General features: G+C 49.5%; 10 protein-coding genes across 10 annotated transcripts; 5 read left to right on the top strand and 5 right to left on the bottom strand.

Annotated features, from left to right (window-relative positions):
* Positions 1 to 120: 120 nt before the first annotated feature.
* ASPZODRAFT_144432 (hypothetical protein) lies at positions 121 to 1,275 on the bottom strand (the record flags this gene model as incomplete). Its single annotated transcript, XM_022725003.1, has 1 exon — positions 121 to 1,275. The coding sequence occupies one exon, from the start codon at positions 1,273 to 1,275 to the stop codon at positions 121 to 123; it is 1,155 nt and encodes a 384-aa protein (XP_022579642.1).
* Positions 1,276 to 2,371: 1,096 nt separating this feature from the next.
* On the bottom strand, positions 2,372 to 3,826 carry ASPZODRAFT_134556 (hypothetical protein). The gene is made up of 3 exons (XM_022723563.1): positions 3,518 to 3,826; positions 3,036 to 3,465; positions 2,372 to 2,932 (listed from the first exon to the last, which is right to left on the bottom strand). The coding sequence occupies exons 1-3, from the start codon at positions 3,795 to 3,797 to the stop codon at positions 2,647 to 2,649; spliced, it is 996 nt and encodes a 331-aa protein (XP_022579641.1). The 5' UTR covers positions 3,798 to 3,826; the 3' UTR covers positions 2,372 to 2,646.
* Positions 3,827 to 4,487: 661 nt separating this feature from the next.
* ASPZODRAFT_2111035 (hypothetical protein) lies at positions 4,488 to 4,955 on the top strand (the record flags this gene model as incomplete). Its single annotated transcript, XM_022727733.1, has 1 exon — positions 4,488 to 4,955. One exon carries the CDS (start codon positions 4,488 to 4,490, stop codon positions 4,920 to 4,922), a length of 435 nt encoding a protein of 144 aa, XP_022579640.1. The 3' UTR covers positions 4,923 to 4,955.
* Positions 4,956 to 6,570: 1,615 nt separating this feature from the next.
* Positions 6,571 to 7,425, top strand: ASPZODRAFT_100336 (hypothetical protein). The gene is made up of 2 exons (XM_022720761.1): positions 6,571 to 6,816; positions 6,870 to 7,425. Exons 1-2 carry the CDS (start codon positions 6,608 to 6,610, stop codon positions 7,357 to 7,359), a joined length of 699 nt encoding a protein of 232 aa, XP_022579639.1. The 5' UTR covers positions 6,571 to 6,607; the 3' UTR covers positions 7,360 to 7,425.
* A 1,792-nt stretch (positions 7,426 to 9,217) lies between these two features.
* Positions 9,218 to 10,875, top strand: ASPZODRAFT_70392 (hypothetical protein; the record flags this gene model as incomplete). The annotated part of the gene is made up of 4 exons (XM_022729668.1): positions 9,218 to 9,283; positions 9,340 to 9,834; positions 9,908 to 10,051; positions 10,150 to 10,875. 4 exons carry the CDS (start codon positions 9,218 to 9,220, stop codon positions 10,873 to 10,875), a joined length of 1,431 nt encoding a protein of 476 aa, XP_022579638.1.
* Positions 10,876 to 11,647: 772 nt separating this feature from the next.
* Positions 11,648 to 13,632, bottom strand: ASPZODRAFT_27137 (hypothetical protein). Its single transcript, XM_022728079.1, has 4 exons — positions 13,429 to 13,632; positions 12,797 to 13,363; positions 12,597 to 12,737; positions 11,648 to 12,526 (listed from the first exon to the last, which is right to left on the bottom strand). The coding sequence occupies exons 1-4, from the start codon at positions 13,492 to 13,494 to the stop codon at positions 11,720 to 11,722; spliced, it is 1,581 nt and encodes a 526-aa protein (XP_022579637.1). The 5' UTR covers positions 13,495 to 13,632; the 3' UTR covers positions 11,648 to 11,719.
* Positions 13,633 to 14,955: 1,323 nt separating this feature from the next.
* ASPZODRAFT_134551 (hypothetical protein) lies at positions 14,956 to 16,070 on the top strand. The gene has a single exon (XM_022723562.1). The coding sequence runs from the start codon at positions 14,988 to 14,990 to the stop codon at positions 16,056 to 16,058; it is 1,071 nt and encodes a 356-aa protein (XP_022579636.1). The 5' UTR covers positions 14,956 to 14,987; the 3' UTR covers positions 16,059 to 16,070.
* A 44-nt stretch (positions 16,071 to 16,114) lies between these two features.
* On the bottom strand, positions 16,115 to 16,894 carry ASPZODRAFT_134550 (hypothetical protein). The gene is made up of 2 exons (XM_022723561.1): positions 16,780 to 16,894; positions 16,115 to 16,730 (listed from the first exon to the last, which is right to left on the bottom strand). Exons 1-2 carry the CDS (start codon positions 16,814 to 16,816, stop codon positions 16,249 to 16,251), a joined length of 519 nt encoding a protein of 172 aa, XP_022579635.1. The 5' UTR covers positions 16,817 to 16,894; the 3' UTR covers positions 16,115 to 16,248.
* A 420-nt stretch (positions 16,895 to 17,314) lies between these two features.
* Positions 17,315 to 19,285, bottom strand: ASPZODRAFT_18034 (hypothetical protein; the record flags this gene model as incomplete). The annotated part of the gene is made up of 6 exons (XM_022727138.1): positions 17,315 to 17,423; positions 17,472 to 17,521; positions 17,566 to 18,097; positions 18,153 to 18,278; positions 18,322 to 19,219; positions 19,264 to 19,285. The coding sequence occupies 6 exons, from the start codon at positions 19,283 to 19,285 to the stop codon at positions 17,315 to 17,317; spliced, it is 1,737 nt and encodes a 578-aa protein (XP_022579634.1).
* Positions 19,286 to 19,481: 196 nt separating this feature from the next.
* On the top strand, positions 19,482 to 21,108 carry ASPZODRAFT_168198 (hypothetical protein; the record flags this gene model as incomplete). Its single annotated transcript, XM_022726855.1, has 2 exons — positions 19,482 to 19,742; positions 19,810 to 21,108. 2 exons carry the CDS (start codon positions 19,482 to 19,484, stop codon positions 21,106 to 21,108), a joined length of 1,560 nt encoding a protein of 519 aa, XP_022579633.1.
* Between the last annotated feature and the right edge of the window lie 270 nt (positions 21,109 to 21,378).

Raw genomic sequence — 21,378 nt, 5'->3', positions numbered from 1 at the left:
AATGCATATACTATTTATTAGATATAGGGGTTTTTATCAAAGGTATATACAGTTAACATGCCCAAGCGCCATCTATGAAGAAGGGTATAAACGATTATCAAATACGGGGGTAAAAAGGATTCAAGCAGCTGGCTTCCTGGCGATGATGCGATAGCTGGTTGTGGCCAGACGCATGTTATCCATCTTGACAAAGGCCTCGCCGTCGAGACACAGCCGATTGATGAGGGTCTTGAAGTGCGGCGGCAGAGCGTGCATCTTGACGAGGGCGAGGATCAGCTGGCGCATGGAGCGGAAGTAGAAGTCGACCGTCTCGATGAGAGGCGCCTGGAGGCCATCGATGCTGGCGTTGTCGGAGCGTTCGACCTCGAAGCCGGCCTGGCGCAGAGCCTGTTCCAGACTGGCGGGCGTGGGCGTGCCCACGGCGCCGATGAGCGGCTTCACACGCCGCATCAGCTCGGCGTGCTCTGCATTGCCGGCGTCGTACGCCGGCAGACTGACCCAGTCGAGCAGCGAGAGGCGCGCGCCGGGCTTGACGACGCGGAAGATCTCGGCGAACAGGGCGGGCAGGTCCTTGCACAGACTCAGGGCCTGGATCTGGTAGAAGCCGTCGAAGCTGGCGTCGTCAAAGGGCAGCGGCAGCGAGTTGAAGTCCTGCACGACGAAGCTGTTCGACAGGCCGCGCTGCTGGTTGAACGCGCGCGCCTGGCCGATCTGGTTGGGATCGATGTTGAGGCCCGTCACCAGGGCGCCCGAATAGCGCGCCATGTGCGCTGCGACACGCCCGCGGCCGCAGCCCAGATCCAGCACGCGCTGGCCGGGCTGCAGGCGCAGATCGTCGGCGATGGAGCGCTCGTACAGCAGCTGGTTCTCGCGCACCGAGGCCCCGCGGCTCATCCACGGCGGGATGTACATCTTCTCGACGTCGCCCAGGGCGCACAGGTGGTTGAGCACGCCGTAGTAGGCGCGCAGACACTCGCCCACGCGCTGCTGGTAGTTCTCTCCCAGGGCGGCGACCATCGCGCCCTCGTCCGACCAGTCCAGGTTGTAGATGACATACGAGGCCATGAAGTCGTCGACCTGCTGCGGCGTCAGATGGCGCAGGTACCGCAGCGCCGCCCAGACGGTCTTGTAGCGCTTCGGGGCCGCCGTCTTGTGCTTCAGCTCCTTGGTCGTCCTCGCCGGCGGCGTGCTCTGCGCCTGCACTTTGGCCCGCGCCACATCGTCCAGCGAGCTGCTGCTCTCCGAGCTCCTCCCGAGCGCTGTTGCTGTCGACATAATCGCAGGGCTGGACACACAAGATGCAGAGTAAGAGTCGAGATGGTTGACTACACCAGAGAGAGACCAGGAAAAGCGGGCAAAACGCAGGGTCAGGCCAGCGCAGGGTTTATAAGCGGGCACCGGCGCATTAATAATAATAATACTCACCGTCCAGGGAAGCTCCCTCGTCTCTCCGGCACATGAGCCATACTCGACCAGGTAACTGGCTGCCGGAAATACGGCATCGGGCCATCCTGCCACTTCACTGCTTAACTCCGGATGGGATGCTCAAAGCGCACATCGTCCATGCTCCGAATATGCCGGTCGACGTGTGCCAAGAGCCCCGGCGCGGTCACGTGGACGGGTGGTGGTGCACGTGTGAGTGCTGTGATTGGTGGAGGGCGGTCCGGAGGGTCAGACGATGGGGCGCCAAGTCTGCTCCCGACACTGAAAAGGAAGTCGTCGGCTGGCTCGGAACATACAAAGAAGTATGAGTATCACTGAGCATTTCTAATATTGAAACTATGAGTGTCACCGAGCATTTTTAATATTGATAACTACGTCTAGGATCATGGTTACTTTGTAAGCTACAGTGTATATGGATCTACCTTTATATATTCAGCATAGGACAGGAGGTATTACCTCTATGCGCAGTCGACCTTATCTATGTAGTACCTCTGAACAGCATCGGCAATGCGGCAATCCTGACCCACCGATTGATACTGAAGGATTCATTTACTGGGTTGGAAGAAGTATACCTCCGAAGTGGGATGGATACTCGAGTCTAGACTCATCAAGCTAGTGGATTCTGCACCAATCGCCAATCATATGCCAGAGTTAAATTAATATTAAATAAAATTTGGTAAATATTGAAAAAAATGTTAAAAAATATTAAAAAATATTACATCAAAATATCTCTCATAGACCTACTGTTGCTCCTTGGAATATATATATATGTACTATAGTCTACATTAACTACATTTCTAGCTCTATGAAACGTTGTAAATAATCCAATGCCTCAAGCATCTCAAATAAAGTCAAATGATCTACATAAGCTTATTGCCAGATCAGATGCACCAGTCGGGGGACCCGGCAGTCTTGTCAGGTACAAGCCTCGATGAGGTTCTAAGTATAGCTTCCTGGGCAAGGCAGCCAAGTATAGGTACCCAAGTCTCGAGGTACCTGGGTAACTAGTATACAGGGTGCTTGATTGGGTCAAGAAATCAGGCACAGCACCTAGCCAGGGTGATCCTTTTGAAGGCAGAATTAGGGTGACCATAAGTATAATCGTCTATTGATAATCTATTGTACATATTCTATACTCTATACCCTCTGAATCTATACTCCAACCCTATACTCTAACCCTATATCCATACTGTTATGTCGTTATTAATTCTGCTTGACCAACACCCCCCGGTAGCGCATCTTGCCCTCACGCAACGTCTTCATGGCCTCCTCGATGCCCCCTTCGTCGAGCGAGAAAGTCATCACCGTCGGGGTGATATTGTGCTTGGCGACAAACTGCATCAGTGAGCGCAGGGTCTGGCGCGAAGCAACAAGCGAGCCCTGGATGCGGATGCCCCGGACGGTGTATGCGAGCAACGGGATCGACGTGGGCTTGAGATCGACGGTAAGAGGGTAGACCGAGCCCATTGTATCCAGCAAGGGGAGGAGCCTATTCACAAGTAAGTTTTAGGGTTTTATAAGTAAGTTTTTGGGGGGTTAGGGTTTTAGGTTTTAGGGTTTAGGGTTTAGGGTTAGGGTTTTTCTTCACTCACCCAGTATAATCGACGCCGCCACTGCCGCAGAGAATGAGATGGTTGACCGGCTGGAGGCCTTCAATCTTCTCCCCGGCCTTGAAGACGTGATATTCGGCTGCGCCAAAGCCCATGGCTTCCTCGCGTTTGGCCTCGGAGCTGGAAAACACCACGACGTGGCAGCCCTTGGCGGCCGCCAGCTTGATCGCCAGGTGGCCCAGCCCGCCGACGCCCATGACTCCCACCCGGTCCGTTGCGCGCACCCCGTACTCACTCAGGATCGTCCATACCGTCGCGCCGGCGCACATCATCGGCGCGGCATTCACAGAGTCGTACCCGGCGGGGATGGGGACCAGACACTTGGCATCCCAGATGGCGCCCTCGCTGAACGATCCGTTGTCATGGTCGTTGGTTCCATACTCTTTCTTCTCGGGGCAATATTGATCCCAACCTGAGCAATTAGCATGTGCTAGATGGACAATGTATATGTGTGAATTGTGTACCGGTTAAACATTTTGTGCAGTCGCCACACACGGAATGAGTATATCCAAACCCAACGCGGTCTCCCACCCGCACCGAAGAGACGTTCGAGCCAACCTCACGCACGATACCGACTCCCTCATGGCCGAGCACGAGTCCAGCCTTGAGGAAATGCTCATCTGTGCCACAGAGGCCGGAATGCGTCGTTTCCACGTACGCCTCGTTGGGGCCCAGCGAGCGGCTGATCCGGTCGGTCACGATGCGGCCTTCACTGGAGCCACGGAAGACATTGAAGGAAACCATTTTGACAGTATGAAATAGAGACAATGAAGATGAAAATGAAGAAGAAAATAAAGAGACGAAACAGAAAATTTATAATGCAAAGAAAAATTTATCATCAGGAATTTATAATCAGGAATTGATAATCAGGAACTGATGTGGGTCTGCAGGCAATTTCAGTCAGATCCCGAGACCTACGTCATCTCACTCAGATCATCAATGAGAAACATAAATTATTGATAAGGTGGTTATTTTAAATGATAATATATATATCATTAGTGTCTGAATTACACTTGACATTACTTTCTAGGTATTATTACTTGTGTTCTGTTGGAGGTCAATCGTACCCCATATCGAATTCTTTGCTCTTATTTATGCTTAATTCCCTGCATACCCGCTATTCCCAAAATATCACGCACTACTATGCAATGCATAATTATGCAATCTTATGAAGATCTCTCTGTACATAAACTCCTACTACTTACATCTTAGATGACTATGCAGCAGTATAGCAGTCCTGCAGTAAATGAAATATTTATATATGATAATATGACTCTTTATATCACCAATTATTCCTCTCACTATTCAGAACTACTCCTCAGGTAAAGGTTGTGGCTCAGCACGAACCAGACATCCAGCTAATATATATATCACTTACTCGTAACTATATTGTAGGTTAATTACAAACTAACTTTGTGTTCTTAGCTGGTCAAAATGATACTGGCCCGATTACTTGATCGCACTGCTGACTCTCTCGCTGATTGTGCTCTTCTGGGATCTGAGCCCGAACGAGGCGAGGGTTCCACGGACAACGCAACCGGGCTTCACGATGATTTGCAAGATAACGAAACCACTACACACGGCAGGGATCCCTCATCGCTAGGATATTTCTATTTCAGACTGGGAAACTCCAAGTACCTGCTGTACAATCGATTTGTAGTGGTAGATGCCTCGCTAGGGAAAGCACGCGGGGCACGGATCGCCCCCGTGGGGAAGGCGGACGAGGCTCGGCCCGACAACGAGGCGTGGGCCATGTGGAAGGAGGGCCTGCTCCAACGTCTTGCAGAGAAATACAATAGGCCTCTCAATAATGATCAGCTCCCTCGGCTCGTGCCTTGTAAGTCTCAGACTCGAGACTCATCTGGCTGAGGGCGGGGAAAGCACGTCGCATTGAAACAGTCATTTTTGTCGGGGAGATACCTTCACATCGACCTAGAGGACATGGAATACTCTAACAGTAACCATACCGTCATCAGGCTGATTAATCTGACTGATATGGGGGCCTTGAAGGTTGACAACGCTTCTTCTAGACAAGGGGTGATCATGTACAGGAGAGGAAATCCTAGAAGATATCTTGTGTTACATATATGATCAATCAATCGGACGTATCTATATCTGTAGCAGTTTATCCATAGCTGCTGGCGTGTGGGACTTTTTGAGTCATTCGGTCGATCTGGAGGGTTGAAGCTATCCAAACCCTCTTCTGGAAGATGTACCATGAACAATACAATATAAAATTGATGAGTTTCGAATGGTAGTATTTATTATACGTTAAGATATTTCCACTCTATTTCTACTCTGCCTCTATTCCATTCTACATCTATGTACGGCCTCGCAATTATGTTCTCTTTACAATATTCACCCCCTGCCTCATCACCCGTTACTTCAATGATTTTAAACATTTGTGTCGATATCCCAGCATTTCAATTACAGGCCTCAACAACAACTATCTAGTAGTCTAGTAGTATAAGCACACGCGCACCGCCGCCATACATAATGTCCAGCAATATAGCCGTCTCCATCGCCGCCACCCACGCCATCCGGGAAAGCCATGGCCACGACACCGGCCACCAAGGATGACTTCTACAGCACGTTTTCCTCAAAATATCTCAACATCTCTGACGCCCAAGACAAGACATCGCTGTATTCAAGATGAAGCTGATACTTGCGGTGTTGTTCTGGCGGTACGAGCTGGAATTGACTGACTTAAACCGGGAGTTTGGTATGCCCATACTTTGGCTATGCCGATGAGAGTTATTCTACAGTCTTAACTCATTTACATTGCAGCTATAGTATACACCAATACTACACTGCAGTCCACTCATCGAGTGTGTTTATACAGGAAAGTATCTAGATAGCTAAAGGGGATAGTATAGGAGTACAACAACCGGAGCTGAATTTCAATAATTGTTATTATTAATATATAAAGCTATACATTAATAGTTATAGTATATAGTATTATTATTATAGTGTAATATAGTGCATAATATAGATACTATACGTAGTGTGATACATGCATATCACTAGTTTATATAGTTTTCAAATAATCCACTAATAGCAGCCTTTAATGCCATGTGTTTATATAGTTCCAGCACTAGTGTCTATAGTTTTCTGCAAAGTACTCTATAGCATTATCTGCATAGAGTTGGAGAACTTGATGAAATATAGGTTTAAATACTTTACTACACCATATTAACAGTATATACTGCCAGTGATGTATATAAGCTAACTATACTTAAAGGTATGCAAAGTAATAGATTCTCTGCTAAATTTAATATCTTGCTGAGTAAATAAACTGGATAGCTAAATAGTTTAAATGCACTTTCACATGTCTTCACGGACTTGTTCCTTCATCTGGTAAGTGCAGAATTAGAAGACTCTGGGCATGATGATCTTTACTCAATACGACCATGGCAACGTGCACAGCATAGTTATCTGATTGGACATAAAACATATAAATACAGGTAGGTACCAGGAGTTCTTCATGGTCTCTCCTCATAGCCAAGCGCATGTCCTCCTTTTCTCCTCCCATCTCATCTTGCTAGCTGATCAATATGCTCTTCCTTCTCCTGGCCACTGTCCTGCCCGCTCTGGCAAACCCCCTCGAGCGCCGCACGACCATCGCCTCGGACGAGATCGTCGGCTTCCCGCAGACTGTCCCGGACAACACGACGGGCGATGTCTACCTGGCCTACCAGCCCTATCTTTACGTCATAAACGGCTGTGTTCCTTTCCCGGCCGTCAATGCCGAGGGAGAGACAAAGTAAGTAGATACATCCACCGATATGTATTGATTTTGTTACTGATTCATCATAGTGCCGGTCTCAAACCCACAGGCGCCCAAGACGGCGACTGCTCGTCCAACACCGGGCAGATCTACGTGCGCGGAACCGAATACGGCGACTACTACGCCCTGATGTATGCGTGGTACTTCCCCAAGGACGAGCCGTCGTCCGGGCTGGGCCACCGACACGACTGGGAGGGAGCCATTGTCTGGCTGAGCGACGCCACGTCCACCTCTGCCGACAACATCCTGGCCATTTGCCCTTCTGCGCACGGCAAATGGGACTGCACGACCGATCTGAGCATTGACGGGACCAAGCCGCTGATCGACTACTACAGCATCTGGCCGTTGGATCACTGCTGCGGTACCACCACGACTGTTGGAGGCACCCAGCCCTTGATTGCCTGGGAGTGTCTGCCGGAGGTTGCGCAGGAGGCTCTGGATACCACCGACTTTGGAGATGCCATTGTTCCCTTTATTGATGCCCATTTCGAGACCGATCTCGGTCTGGCCACTTGGTGATCATCTATGATAACATATTATGTGTATGACATTATGTGTATGACATATTTTTCATGAATATAACAGTCTATGATATAGGATTTAATATATTTAATATATCAGAGAGCATCTGAATCAAGATCTTGGCTGATCACCATTGTATTGTTGTATATATTTAAGCAATTAGGAGTAAAAGTATAAGAGCTCACAATGAGAAATTCATGCAATAGTGGTAGCACCTCGACATACCGTAGCCTTTGGCATACATATCTGGTTCAAGGTCTAGATGAACCCTGTTTGGCCATTTCTTTAGTATTAAAAAGTATAACCAAATAAATCAGTTACGCTTCTTTCTGAGGAGATGGAAAAGTAGTGGTATTCAATTGTACTGTAAGTAAGGAAGTGAGACAGACTACTCTTCTTATTATAGCTATCTTGCTGGCAAATTTGACATCCAGAATAGGGAGTACTTGGAAGTAGAAAGGCCCATAATATTGCAGTACCAATCGCAAGATAAGTAATACAGGACTAGCTACCTTAGGGGTCCTAGAAGGTAGAGTAGTCAAAAGTCAACTGAATTGATTTCATTGACTGACATGAACCCTAATCTATAACCCTAACCATGAGCTCAGAAGCTTTATAACTCCTATTCTTAATACACCAAAATCATCATGCCGCATAAAGACACCAAGAGAAAGAATCGCTTTTAGAGATATGTCAATGAACTCTAGCACTACAGCACTATCCTTTTCTCTTCCCTCACTAACATTATATATAGAAATAGAAATGCTATTTACAAGGCTTCATCCCCTTAATAAAAAATATTCTATTATATTTAGCTTCCCCTCAGGGCCTTCCTGCACTAGAGTACGCCTAATAAAGTCGTCTTCCCGCACCGCCAATATTCAAAAAGCAAGACTGATGGCCATGGCGATTATCTCCTCCAGAACAGACATGCAAAGGTATATGGTGGCGTTGTCATCTACAGTTAAGGCCTTGTAGGTAGAGAAATCGCTGATGGTAGAGTAGATGGCGGAGTGGACCATCCTGACTGGGTAGAAGAAGCATAAAGAGCAAATGGCCATGAACAACTTCTTCTGGAGGTTTCACATTGAGAAGATGAGCTCTAAGATTATCTGGTGTTTAACCCTGTCCCTCAACAATGGTCTGTAGACTCCAATGATGGTGATCACTAGGCCGATCAGTGAGGCTAGTGGAACTAATTTCATATACTTAGGAGGCATTCTCTCTTTATATCCCTAAATTACTATATTGGTTGATTCACCCACTTATTAAATTAGACTTTAAATTCAATAATACTTTATCTTTATTTATATTAGAATGCTAATGTATGTTCAAAGTGCAATTCTATTTCTAGATGAAGATGGAAGTACTGAAGATGAGGAAGGGAATGAGCTAGAGGATAGTAATCCCTATAGTGAAAGTAAAAAGAGGATGATTAATGAGGGTAGAAAGAGGTTCAAGATATATTGTGCATCCCTAAACTAGAAATCTTAACTTGATATCTCTCTAGACATTTTCTATTCATCATGATTAAGGTCATCAAATGTACTTATACCCAAAGCAGACTAGCGCGGGTAAAGATTAATCCTTCCTCAGCCCTGCCACGGCACATGGGTTGGGTGGCTGGGACGGGTGTTGGGGGCCAAGAAAAGGTGCGGGCTGCCCCTCTCAGCAAGACGACGCAGATCTTGGGTAGTTATATGTGTCCAGCTGCCAAGGGGGTTGAATCCACTGTCCTAATCATTTTCCATCCCACCATTCCTTCCACATTGACTTGTCTAAATTTGCTATTTTCCTAGTACTAACTAGTCAAAAACCTAGTCTCCGTAGCTGCTTGCGAACCACTCATTTAATAATGACCACGGTGTACAGAGGAAAGCCAGCGCTTGGCTGTGTTCTGTGCCGCAAGCGGCGTCTGTTAGTATGTGTTGAATAACCAGTCATCTTTATTATCATGATTATAATTGACCAATCGAGTGTGATCGGCGGCACCCCTCGTGCTCGCAGTGCCTGAGGGTGCATCAGAAATGCTCCGGGTATCGAGACCCTAACGCTCTAAGAATCTATGATCAGACCATGGAAGTCGTCCAGAAGGCAGAAGAAGCCCGGCTTGCACCATCAACTGCGTCGAATCAACGGCAGCAGCAGATCATTTCTCCACCCATCTCCAACGATGAGCGAGCCATATCCCACGTTCACACCTACTACGTGGGCACTGCCCAAAACCGAGGCATGATGTGGTACTTGCCCGATCTAACGCGCGCAGGTGGTTCCTCTGCGCTCAGAGCCACCATGAAGGCGCTGGGAATGGCTAGCATGACAAGAATGCAAATGCTGCCGCCGAAATTCAAACGCTCGGCAGCCGAGGCATACGGCACGGCGCTGCGGGCTACCAACGACGCACTACGAGACCCTACGCAGGCAACGACTGATGCCACATTGGTAGCGGTGTTGCTGCTCAGTACGTATGAGGTGAGGCTCTTCTTCCCCCCCCCATATGATTGATACCCAACTTGTGGATGCCTGCATTCTAATCAACATCCAGATGATAAGTCACCAGTTCACGAATTTGCAGCGGACGTGGATGAACCACGTTGAAGGCGCGATAAGGCTTCTTGAACTACGAGGCGTAGAGCAACTGGACTCCGACTTGGGGCTGGAGCTATTCACCACCGTCAGACTACAGAGTGTCAGTCAAAACCCTAACCCTAAACCCTAACCCTAACCCTTGTCTACAACATCTTTTCTCTTCGGCCCCCCCCCATACTAATATGCCACTACTTGCAGGTGATAAGCTGCATATTCTTCAGATACAAGCTTCACCATTCACCACAAATGGTAGAATTGCTGGATCTGGCAGAAACCAAGCGGGATGACAACTCCCGGCCCGTGGAAGCTTTGTACAGGATGCTTACCAGACTGAGTCATCTCTGTATCCGGGTTGACCAGGCCCGCAGATCTACTGCTGGCACTCTAATGCCTTTGATGGAAGAGTCTCTCCAGCTTGATGCCGATCTGCAATCATGGACCATGTCCCTGGGCCGAGCTTGGCAGTATACAGTTATTGACACCCCTCCCAACAATGTCTATACCCCAATGCACAGTGATCGCTATCACATGTATCACAACGTCAACATTGTCGGGATGTGGAATCACTATCGTCTAGCACGGATGGTTACGAATACAATGATCAGATCGTTGGCGCATCAGTTGGGATCTGAAAGTCAACAGCTCGTGGTTCAGGCGACTGCTATCCTCAGCCAGATGGTGGAGGATGTTTGCGCTACCGTTGATTACCATTTCATCCTGGGAGCACCAGGCTTTGCAGCCGTATACCGGTTGCAATGGCCTCTGTTTGTCTCTGCCCTTTGCACAGACATGACATCTGCAAGGTACACCTGGATTCTGCAAACGTTCGATATGATTGCAAAGACCACGGGGTTCCAACAGGCGATCAGTATGTTGCAGCGCCTCAGAGATGGCAAGAGAATGGGTATCATTCCTGGCTCATAGATTGTCTAGAGACCTTTTCCAGTATACTACATAATGATCCAACTTAATAGACCTGATGGGTATAACACATACTCTATGAAATCAAAATGATCATTTATACATAGTTACTAGTATATCTTAATTTACCATACACTAAGGTTCATTGGCATTTAGCTAGTCCATGCAACTTGCTTGGAGCCGAGCTAAAACTTGTCGCCAGGAGTGAGCAACGTCATTCTATTACACGGGCGGAAATTGAGATACTCCCGACTGCAGCAGACAAGGATCTATCCTGTATAGTTAGCAAGCATAGCCCATGGCAGCTGGATAGCGTCAAGGGAATAACTGTCAGGCAGTGACAGGATAGTGGACCCCAGCCCCCACCGAACTGGTCCCTGTATTGGGATTAAAGTGTGACTTTCCAATAGCCGAATTCCAAATCAAATGGGAGCGTGAACGCACTTTGCTCCACTACGCTAAACCACATTCAGGAACCGGATCGGTCCCACAGGCTTGACCGGGCCAATCAGCGTTTTGTCTGTCCAATATCTTAATTCAACCAATCCCATGTGGCTGTTCCAGCATCTCGGTTACCCGTTATAGACTAGTCTGATCATGCTGGTGGTTTTAGTTGGGTTTAGTGTTGCCTCATCATCATAGTTACATGTGTATGGAGGTGAAACGCCCCATCATATAGTCACATATCTATTGCTGCGCCAGTGGCCATACCCTGTCGACAGCTAATGAATAGAAACTATTGAGTGGGAAAAGTGACAGAAGCTATCTCTAATCCATCGTATTATAGTGGGTATTGATATGACGAAGCTTTCTACTCCGGAGTAAATCCAAAAGACCTGTAGTATGTTCAGCCATTCTGATGGCTAGATGTTGCCTCAGTCCCCTTGTAGATCGAGTCCTTTTGGTCGGTCACCTTTCCGTAATCCATGGTCCGGTAGAAATGGTGCCGGCTCGAATCAAACCAATACGCGGCCCAGATGTCACCGACGTGAGCAGCATGGTCGAAGCCCAACGCCTTCAGATAGGCGAAGAGATCCTGCGCCCAAAGAAAGCGATCCCAATCCCGGACGTGGCAGTAGACCCGGACGACCTGAACGGCGCAGAGGACCCCGTAGTAGATGCCCCATAGATTCATGCCCTCTTGCCCACAGTACGGAAGACATCGGACCGCTTGGTTGACGCAGAAGGTGGAAATGCGGAGTGCCTCACTTTGCGAATAGTTGCCCGGCGCTTCGGTTTTGGCAAGAACCTGGCACTGGCAGATGAGCGGATGCACGAACGATAACGACAGCCAGAAGAACATATGGAGCAGGGCGTCGTCCAGGGAGGAGAAGCGATAGGCAGGGCCGAATAAGTCGTCTGTGGCAGGTACGCCGGTCTTTAATTCCCCCCGGGCATATGTCGGGGCCTCTCCGCCTGTATTTCCGTCGATCTGGGCGTATAAATCCATGTGGCTCTTCTCCAGGGCCAGGGAGTCTTCCAGCAGAGATTGGCAAGCATTCTGATCGGAGACGTCGATGGTGTCAATAGCAGCAGCAATGCGTGAGATCTCTACCAAGTTCATGATGAAATCCTTCATCGCCCCGTCTCCCCCAAAGGGCTGCTTCAACCACGCAATTGTCTCTTCGGAATGGTAGGTAAGCCTCGCGATAAGCTATGATGGCCGATCAGTCAGGGGATGGTCATTGACAGTCAGGGGGGGGGGGGGGGGATCGACTTCTTACCACTTTGAACCGGTGGTATTGGCCATGGATGACAGCCAGGATGGGACTGGTAAACGTTTTGGGATCATAGTATTTCATAATTGCGGTCAATCCATCTACATGAGCAAGCCATTCCCCCAGGCTGGATGGACAATGGTGGGCCTGGGTAAGTATAAGTGATGGCGGCCGTTGAAACACAAAGAAAGCGAGACACCTCTCACCTGGATCTGCAGGAAAATGACACAGGTATAGATAATGTCATCAGTATACGCCTTGCGGCTGATGAAATACAACATGTACTGGATGGCACTGTTGTACAGTTGAAGCCCATGCTGCAAGAGATGGTTGTCCGAGTGTATCTTGCCTAGAAACACACATGGTAGCGCGGAGAGGGCCTTTTCTAGCATTATATTCTTTCGAGGCAGCGCCGAGATGCCTGAAATGATAAATCGCAATTTATCAATTGAGGATCCCGTCTCGTTGGGGAAGTATCCATCAAGGTATGACGAAAAGACTTGATGCCGCATCATCGGGCTGGTGGTGACGGCTGGGGGTAACAACTGTTGGTGGCCCAAGGAATGGAGGTCGACGCCGGCGCCGGCGTTCAGGTTGCAAGCAGATGGAGTTGAGTGACTGATGGAGCCCATCTTTCTTGCGGTTTTCGCCTTGTGCTGTTTGATGGTTCGGGTTGTCTGGTCGCGGAACACGAGCTCCCATTCATCTCGGTATCCAGGGCACTTTTCCCCCTTGCGCATACACTGTCCACATTGGGGAGTCTGTAGGTCGCACTGTACAGATCAGTCAAGACTTGTCGACAGAGAATAGAGTAGGTTATTGAAATGGAATCACCTACTCGTCGCTTGACAGCTCTGCAGCTGCCACAGCTCCTGGAGGCGGGAAACCCATTCCGCGGCGGCATAACTGTGGTGTCTCCTGGGTTAGGGTTTTAGGGTTAGGGTTTAGAGAGAGACGGGCAGGAAAAAAGTGAAAGAGACCACCGGGTGAAATCAAGGCGGATGTGATGACTCGAGTTGCAGCAGTCCTCCTTTCAATCAGCCTTGCCAGGTGCTTATTATACTGTTCATGCCCTGAGCCAGTGGGGGCTAGTCAATTGACGTAATTACAGGAGTGGAGCTACTACATACATACAGAGTACATCTGTAGTACGGAGCACGGAGTGCTGAGTAGCCGAGAAAAAAACGGGTTCAGCAGCGAAATACCATGGCATTTCATTCGCCAATGTTGATAATTAAGATGATGAAGGATTGCATTCCTTTTTCAACATGGTTTGACGGCGTATCTTTTGCCTCTCTCACCTGGTGGAATCATCATGGCCATGCTTGATGCAGCTGAAGAGTCTTCCAAATACCGACCTGCCTTTGGATCTCAATGAGATTATTAGTTCGTCAAGTCTGTAAATAAAGTTGGGGTGGAGGGGAAGTGGGGATAGAATGGTTTACCGACCGACAGGCCAGAGCGCCATTTGTTTAGTCCACTGATCATTTCCTCAACAGAGGATGGCTCCCGATAAGGAGGCCCTCTTCTACCCACTTGATTCCTAAGTGTCAATGTTACACATCGCAGCATAGATGGAAGCAACTAGGCATATAGACTATAGATATGAATAGATAAAGTATATATTCATCTTAGCTTAAGTTAATGACTAGAGGCTGTAGACTAAGTAAACAGCATTTGTATTATTCTTATATAAGAGATCTAATACTAATGTGCTTTAACTTACTATAGAAGAATAGTATACTCTATCGATTTGTAGCCTAAAGATAAATCATTTGTTCACTGCGCGCATATTGCATCTACTATAGATAATGTCACTAGCTTAGTCCACTAGATATGGATTAGGGCTACTGGGAAGATTCTTATTATTCTCTATATAATAGTTGAAGATGTCATATAGTATTAGAAATATATTTCATCTGAATGAATTCATCTGAATGTCCTATGACATGTCATATACCCCACATTGTACAACTCATCATTCGACAACTTGACCTCTGACTATGTTTTTCTTTTTTTCAGGACTCCCCAGTAACTGTATGTGAGATCTTTCCGTGCACAATGTGGAATATAATACTAGTATTAGCATTGACTGCTCTGTTTATCTTTCTGCTCCGGGCCAAATCCCCCTCACCCCCCGGACCATCGTCTCTATCCGTCCTTGTCTGCCTATTTGCAGCCATCTTCCGGCCACAGAGTATCGAGGCAACTTTCCACTCATGGAAAGAAAGATACGGCCCCGTAGTGCAGTTCACCGTTGGGTTCCGCACGTTCATCATCCTGGGCACCCGGCAGGCAGCACACGATCTGCTCGACCGCCGCGGACAGCTGTACAGCTCACGCCCGCCGTCGGTGTTCATGGACCGGTATCTGTCGCAGGGGATGAACCCGGCCTTCATGCCGTACGGGGAGCGTTGGCGCGTCCACCGCCGGGTGTACATGCAGTTGTTGAACGCCCAGGCTGCGGGCATGTATCGCCGCGTCCAAGATATGCGCAGTCGCCAGTTGGTGGTCGAGATGTTGTCGACCGATGACTTTTCCGCCAGCGTGTATCGGTATACCTCTGACGTGATGGCGGAGCTGGTCTACGGGCAAAGAGAGAACAATAAGATCCAAAGTCAGCTGGATCAGATCAACGAGCGGGCCATGTTCATCCTGAAGAACGCCGCCTTCCACACGACGATCCTCGATCTGTTCCCTGCGCTGGACTATCTGCCCGCCAAACGATTCATGCTCTGGCGAACACAGGCGGCCCATCTGCACGAGCAGACAAAAGAGGTATACGTCGAGTGTGCGGCGACAGCATTGGAGTCACCCGTCTGGAACTGGACCAAGGAGGTTCGCCACGATCACCATGCCCGGTTCGAACTGGAAAAGATCTCCTGGGAAGAGGTGTGTTATTCAATCGGGGAGCTGTACGTGGCCGGCATCCACACCACAAAGATGGTGCTGGAAAACTTCATCACCGCATGTGTCGCGTATCCACAGACGGCCGACAAGGCACAAAAGGAGCTGGATAGCGTCGTGGGCAGCAGCAGACTGCCTCGGTTTGAGGACCGAGAGCGGCTCCCCTATCTCAATGCCTTTCTGATGGAACTCATGCGCTGGAAGCCCATCTCGCCCATTGGAGTGCCGCACGCCCTGGTGCACGACGATGAATATATGGGATTCAATCTGCCGCGCAACGCCACGGTCATTGCCAACCAGTGGGGGTTCAACATGGACCAGGAGGTGTTTGTTTCGCCAGAGGAATTCAATCCTGAACGATACGCTGAACACGGTTCCGACACAGGCGAGAGACTGCCGGGCTTTGGCTTTGGGCGCAGAGCGTGTCCAGGATATCATTTAGCCAGCCAGTCTCTCTTCATTGTCATCGCGCGCATGTTGTGGGCGTTTTCTATCGACTCATTTACACCCAGAATCAGCAATATAGAAGTATTGATCAGACAACCAGCACTACAGAAATAGACTCGAGAATAGCCCACTTGTGCTGTGAAAGTAGTATAGTATAGATAAATTATGAATGGTTGAATGTGATTTCGTTTCTTCTCTTATCATTGTTACAGCATCTAAAAGCTGTCATAGAGAGTATAGAGCTTTCTGTACTCTTAAACAACAGTCTCAACTACTATAGACAGATGATGAATATATTTCAAAACTAGTTGGCCAACCGATCCAATGCCTCGCCGTCAACCATCATCTTGGTCCATTCGTCCATCGGCTTGGCCCCCACGGCCTCACTGACATAGAAATCAATGCTGGGCGTGTTCCACTTCAACACGCTCCATTCCAGCCGGCGCCCATCCACGGCTTTCACCTGCTGGGCTAGGAAGCGCAGCAGACGCAGGCCGTACTTGTTCCCACGCGCATGAGGCTGCACGTACAGATCCTCGAGATAGATCCCCGGCGCCGAGCGCCAGGTCGAGTAGTTGTAGAAATACAGCGCCATCCCCACGGGCACGGTGGCTCCGGCGGGGGTGATCAGCGCCGTATACACGCCTTTCTTGCGCGAGTCTTTGAGCTCAGTGTCACCGGGGAAGGAGAGAGTGGCGAGTAAAGACGCTTCCGTTGCTTCCACCTCGTGCAGCGCCTTTTCGTAGTCGGCCAGTTCGCAGATGAACTGCAGGATGAGGGGTACATCTGCCGGATCAGTACAAGGATAACGGTTAGGATATAATGGAGTATCTACCCTCTGCAGTGGCCAGTCGGATCGTCGGTTCAGACATGACGGTTAGGGTTTAGAGAGAATATTTATGATGATTGAATTGATTAGAGAAATAACTTGGTTTATGAATCAACTCGTTGGTTAAACATGCAGAAATTGTCTTTACGTAATTATGGGGCGGAATAGACTCGTTTGGGTGAGAAGCAGATGGCTGTATGGGGCCAATAATGGGATGACTATAAATGAAGTGGAAATATAATAAGACTAGAAGACTACTAGCAGTAGAATTCTAGATATAATTCATCACTTTGTAGTGCTTTAGTCATTTATCTAATAAGATAAAGGGGAAAATAAGTAAATATTTTATAGTTTTATATAGTGTAGTATTACTAAAGTTGAGCACTTTAACTGTAGTAAATACTTTCTAGTTGCGGCATGAGTATCTTTATTCCATAGAGCAAAGGATAATGCCATTGCTTTAATGTTTTATTGCTTCCCTTATTATCTGCCTTTAAAGTGGTGATATCTGTTAGCTTTCTTGACTCTATATAGATTTATACTACAACAACGGCATCAGCAACTGATCAATGTCAATCAGATAGCCCTGCTCCATATCCCTCACCCGGTCCAGCCATGGATGGTCTTTTGCGTCTGCAGGGGGAGATTCACTAGAAAATTAACATTATCTTGTAATGAATAGGATAGAAGATGATTACCTCCATGGCCCAATCCCATGTTGCCGCAGCGTCCACTTCATTTCATCCAACTGTCCTGTCAGCGCTATTCATTACTTTCATGAATGATTCTCACCAGCACAGCAGCCGTGTTGAAAAACGGCGTCAGTCGATCGACAACCTGCAGCAGGACAGAGAGATAATGAACGGCTTCCCCCTGGAGACCCAACGGATCTCTCGACACGGCGTAGAGCAACTGGATCTTGACGGCGGCATAGCACAGCATCGCCAGCGAGGGATCGTAAACCACACAGCCCGGGCTGCAGCTTTCCAGCAGGGACAAGGTGCTCCCCATTTGTCTGGCGTGCATCACGCATCGGTCCTGCGTCTGGGTGATCCAGCCTGGGGGCGCTGCGAGGAACAAAGCCTGGACGTCGGGCTGGTGCGTCTGCAGGGCGAGCCGGAACAGCTCGCAGTGAAGCATGTCCCACCACAGATGGAGCATCACCAGAGGGCCATGCTTGGCTGTCTCGCTCTGGTTGAGGTTGCTTTCTGTCAGCGACAGTCTGGCGGGGAGGTTTGTCTTCCACCGAGCCAGTTTGCGCAGCAGGAGGTCGTACTCTTTGCCTTGCCAGGGGGGGTCTTGATGAGTGATATTCTCAATGTATCTGTACTCGTGAGTAAATACCTAGGTAGTATACCTAGTATATATATCGGTAGTACCGTAAGATGCCATAGCGGATGCCAACCAGCAGAACGTAATGGCCCATGATTCCCACCCCGTCGCGACTCTCGGCCCTTTCCTCTCCTTCCAGCGTCGGCAGCGGGGTGATACAGGGGATTCCATGTCTGGGATTAGTGTTGCTTCATACAAACGCATAGACAGTCTCACTGGAAACTATATTCATCGGCCGGCAGCTGGATCATGATATCTCGGGCCCGACTGCAGGTCAACTCTTCCCTCCCGGTGGCCGTCATGCGGTCGACCGCATAACAGGCAAACATCAGCCGGCGGTTCTGTTCCTGATCGATCCACATATTGCTAGCAATAGCATTGCCAGTGCCTTCGGTGTATAGACGCAATTTCAACGCGTATCGATTCGCCAACGCTGCCAACAGAAACGCCGTGTTGAATCTCCCGCTGTACGCCGCGTGTTTCGCCAGGAGCACCGCCGCCGCACAGTGCGACACGGAGATCTCGTCGGTATCGAACAGGCGCTGCTGGGCCTGTTCGGCCAGCTGGCTGGCCGACACGGATGAGCCCTGGACAAAGCGGGCGGTGATGGCACACAGGGCCAGAATCAGGGTTTCTGGCACCGTCTGTTCGGCGAGTCTCTGCTGGAGAGTTGCTCGGTGCAGGAAGCCGTTGGCCTGGTATGGAGCAATACACTCGAAGAACGCAGACACATGTTGGAGAGAGATGTTGATGTTGTTGTTGTTGTTTATGGCCTCTCTATTATGAGTTCTTTCAACCTTGCGTAAGCCAGCGGCGAGTCGCGCACTGGCAGCCGGAGTCAAGCTGAGGCCATCGCCAGGTCGGCCAGGGGGATAGACGCAGGGAACGTCTCGCGCGAGACATCGACTGCAGGGATGCCCACGCGAGCATCTCGCCCGGGCCTGTCGACAGGGTTGACAGGCTGGGCGGGTATCTTTCTGCCCGCAATCATTCTGGATTGGCTCGTGCAGGGGATTCGCTTGAAAGTCGCACTGCAGCTGGCGGAGACGGCAGTTCTGGCACCCGCCGGCGGTTTCGTCGCATTTGATCTTCCTTGCTCGACAGGTGATGCATCCTGAATGATTAGTATAGTAGTATAGTAGTTGTATTATAACTCACCTGTTCGCACTCGTCGCGCCATTAGCGAGGCTCCGTCGATGATGAGTTTATCTTTCCAGGCGAGTTTCCAGTTTAATTAAAGCAGGATTGTTACCCCGCGTTAAGCGAGGCTCCAAGCGAGCTGTCTAGTATATTATATATAGTATACTATATTATAGTATAAGTATATACTAAGTATATAAGTATATATAAGTATATATACTACTAAGTATACTACTATGATAGTCACTATTGACTCTGGCAAAGTTGCAGGCACCTCTGCTAATGTGACGGTATTCAAAGGAATCCCCTTTGCAGCATCCACAGCCGGCACAAACAGATGGAAACCGCCTCAGCCTGTCAAGCCATGGACGGGCATCCGTGACTGTTCATCCTTTGGCCCTATTCCGCCTCAACTGCCGCCTGGGCCGTTATTCTGGACCAAGGAGCCTGTGGCCCAGAGCGAGGATTGCTTGAACCTGAACATATGGACGGTATTTGTACGTCTACCGTATATTCATATTTCCTAATGTTTCAACCTTCTCTAATATCTCTTCCAATATCCAGACACCCAGACTCAAACCCGTCTATGTCTGGATCTACGGAGGCAAATTCCTCTGGGGCGCCGGATGCGACAACAACTTCGACGGCAGCCGCCTGGCCGCCCAGGGAGTCGTCGTGGTGACCTTCAACTACCGGCTGGGCATCCTGGGCTGGCTGGCGCATCCGGATCTGTCGGCGGAAGATATACACCACGCCTCGGGCAACTACGGCCTGCAGGACCAGATCGCATGTCTGCAGTGGGTGCAGCGCAACATCGCGGCGTTTGGCGGCGATCCCAACAGAGTCACCATCGGCGGCCAGTCGGCGGGCAGCGCCTGTGTCGGCCTGCATGTCTATGGCCCTCAATCCAGGGGCCTGTTCCACGGCGCCATCTTCCAGTCTGGCTGTCGACACCCGCGCGACCCGTTGATCTCCTGTCTGGCGCCGTCGTACCGTACCAAAGACCAGGCAGAGAGGGAGGGCCAGATGATCGTCCGCGAGAAGGGGGCGGCCAGTATTCACGAGATGCGGGAGATGGAGCTGGACAAGCTGCTCGAGGGCAACCATCGCGACGACGAGACTCTCTGGGGCCCTCCGCCCTTCTACCGCGCCGTCCTAGACGGATGGCTGTTCCCTCGCCGCTTTGAAGACACGCTCCTGTACGGTCTGATGAACGATGTCCCCCTGTTGAACGGCCAGAATAAAGACGAAGGGGGCAATTACACCCATCCAGACTTCAACATGGACGATCTCGAAGCCGTCGTGCCACTCAAATACGGCAAACACTTCACCCCCCGCTGGTTCTCGCTCTACCATCAACCCGGTCAATCCCCCTTATCCTCCTGGAATACCGCCTGTCAGGATAACTCCCGGGTTGGGCCTCATCTACACCATGAGCTCTGGCGCCGGCACGCCACGAGCCCCATCTACATCTACCATTTCACGCATGCGCCGCCTCCCCGACGCGGGTTCCCGACTGATTTCCCTGTAGAAAAGAAGAGCGGATACGTGTATTTCAACGGTTCGCGCACGGGGGCCTACCACGCAGCAGAAATCCCCTACGTCTTCGACTCGCTGTGGACGGACGTCGACCAGCCGTGGAATGAAACGGATAGACGGGTGGCGCGCTATGTGAGTGCGTACTGGGTCAACTTCATCGCTACGGGGGATCCCAACGGAGAAGGGTTACCCTTCTGGCCGAGTGCAGAGCAGGACGGAGAACATGTCATGCAGTTGGGGAGGGAGCCGCAGTTGATCAAGAAGGCTGAGGGGGGGAGAGAGCAGTTTTGGCGAGATTATCTTGCTGCTCAGGGGGGGTGGTAGTTCATTAGGGTTGAGGTAGTGTAAGTAGTGTAAGTAGTGTAAGTAGTGTAAGTAGTGTAGGTAGGGTTAGGTTGACATGGTTAGGGTTGTCCTTATACAGCAAATTTAATATCCAACTTGTTGTCTTGAATTTCTATATTTATACTACATGACATGATACTATATGTACATCTATACTATATGTATATGGACATACATTAATAGTTAGACCCATTTGTACCATGGACAATAAGACGCAAGGTCACACTTTGCAGTATCCAGGGTACTTCA

Source organism: Penicilliopsis zonata, assembly GCF_001890105.1.
Source record: "Penicilliopsis zonata CBS 506.65 unplaced genomic scaffold ASPZOscaffold_12, whole genome shotgun sequence".
NCBI classification, from domain to species: Eukaryota; Fungi; Ascomycota; class Eurotiomycetes; order Eurotiales; family Aspergillaceae; genus Penicilliopsis; species Penicilliopsis zonata.
This window is presented reverse-complemented; position numbering and strand designations above follow the sequence as displayed.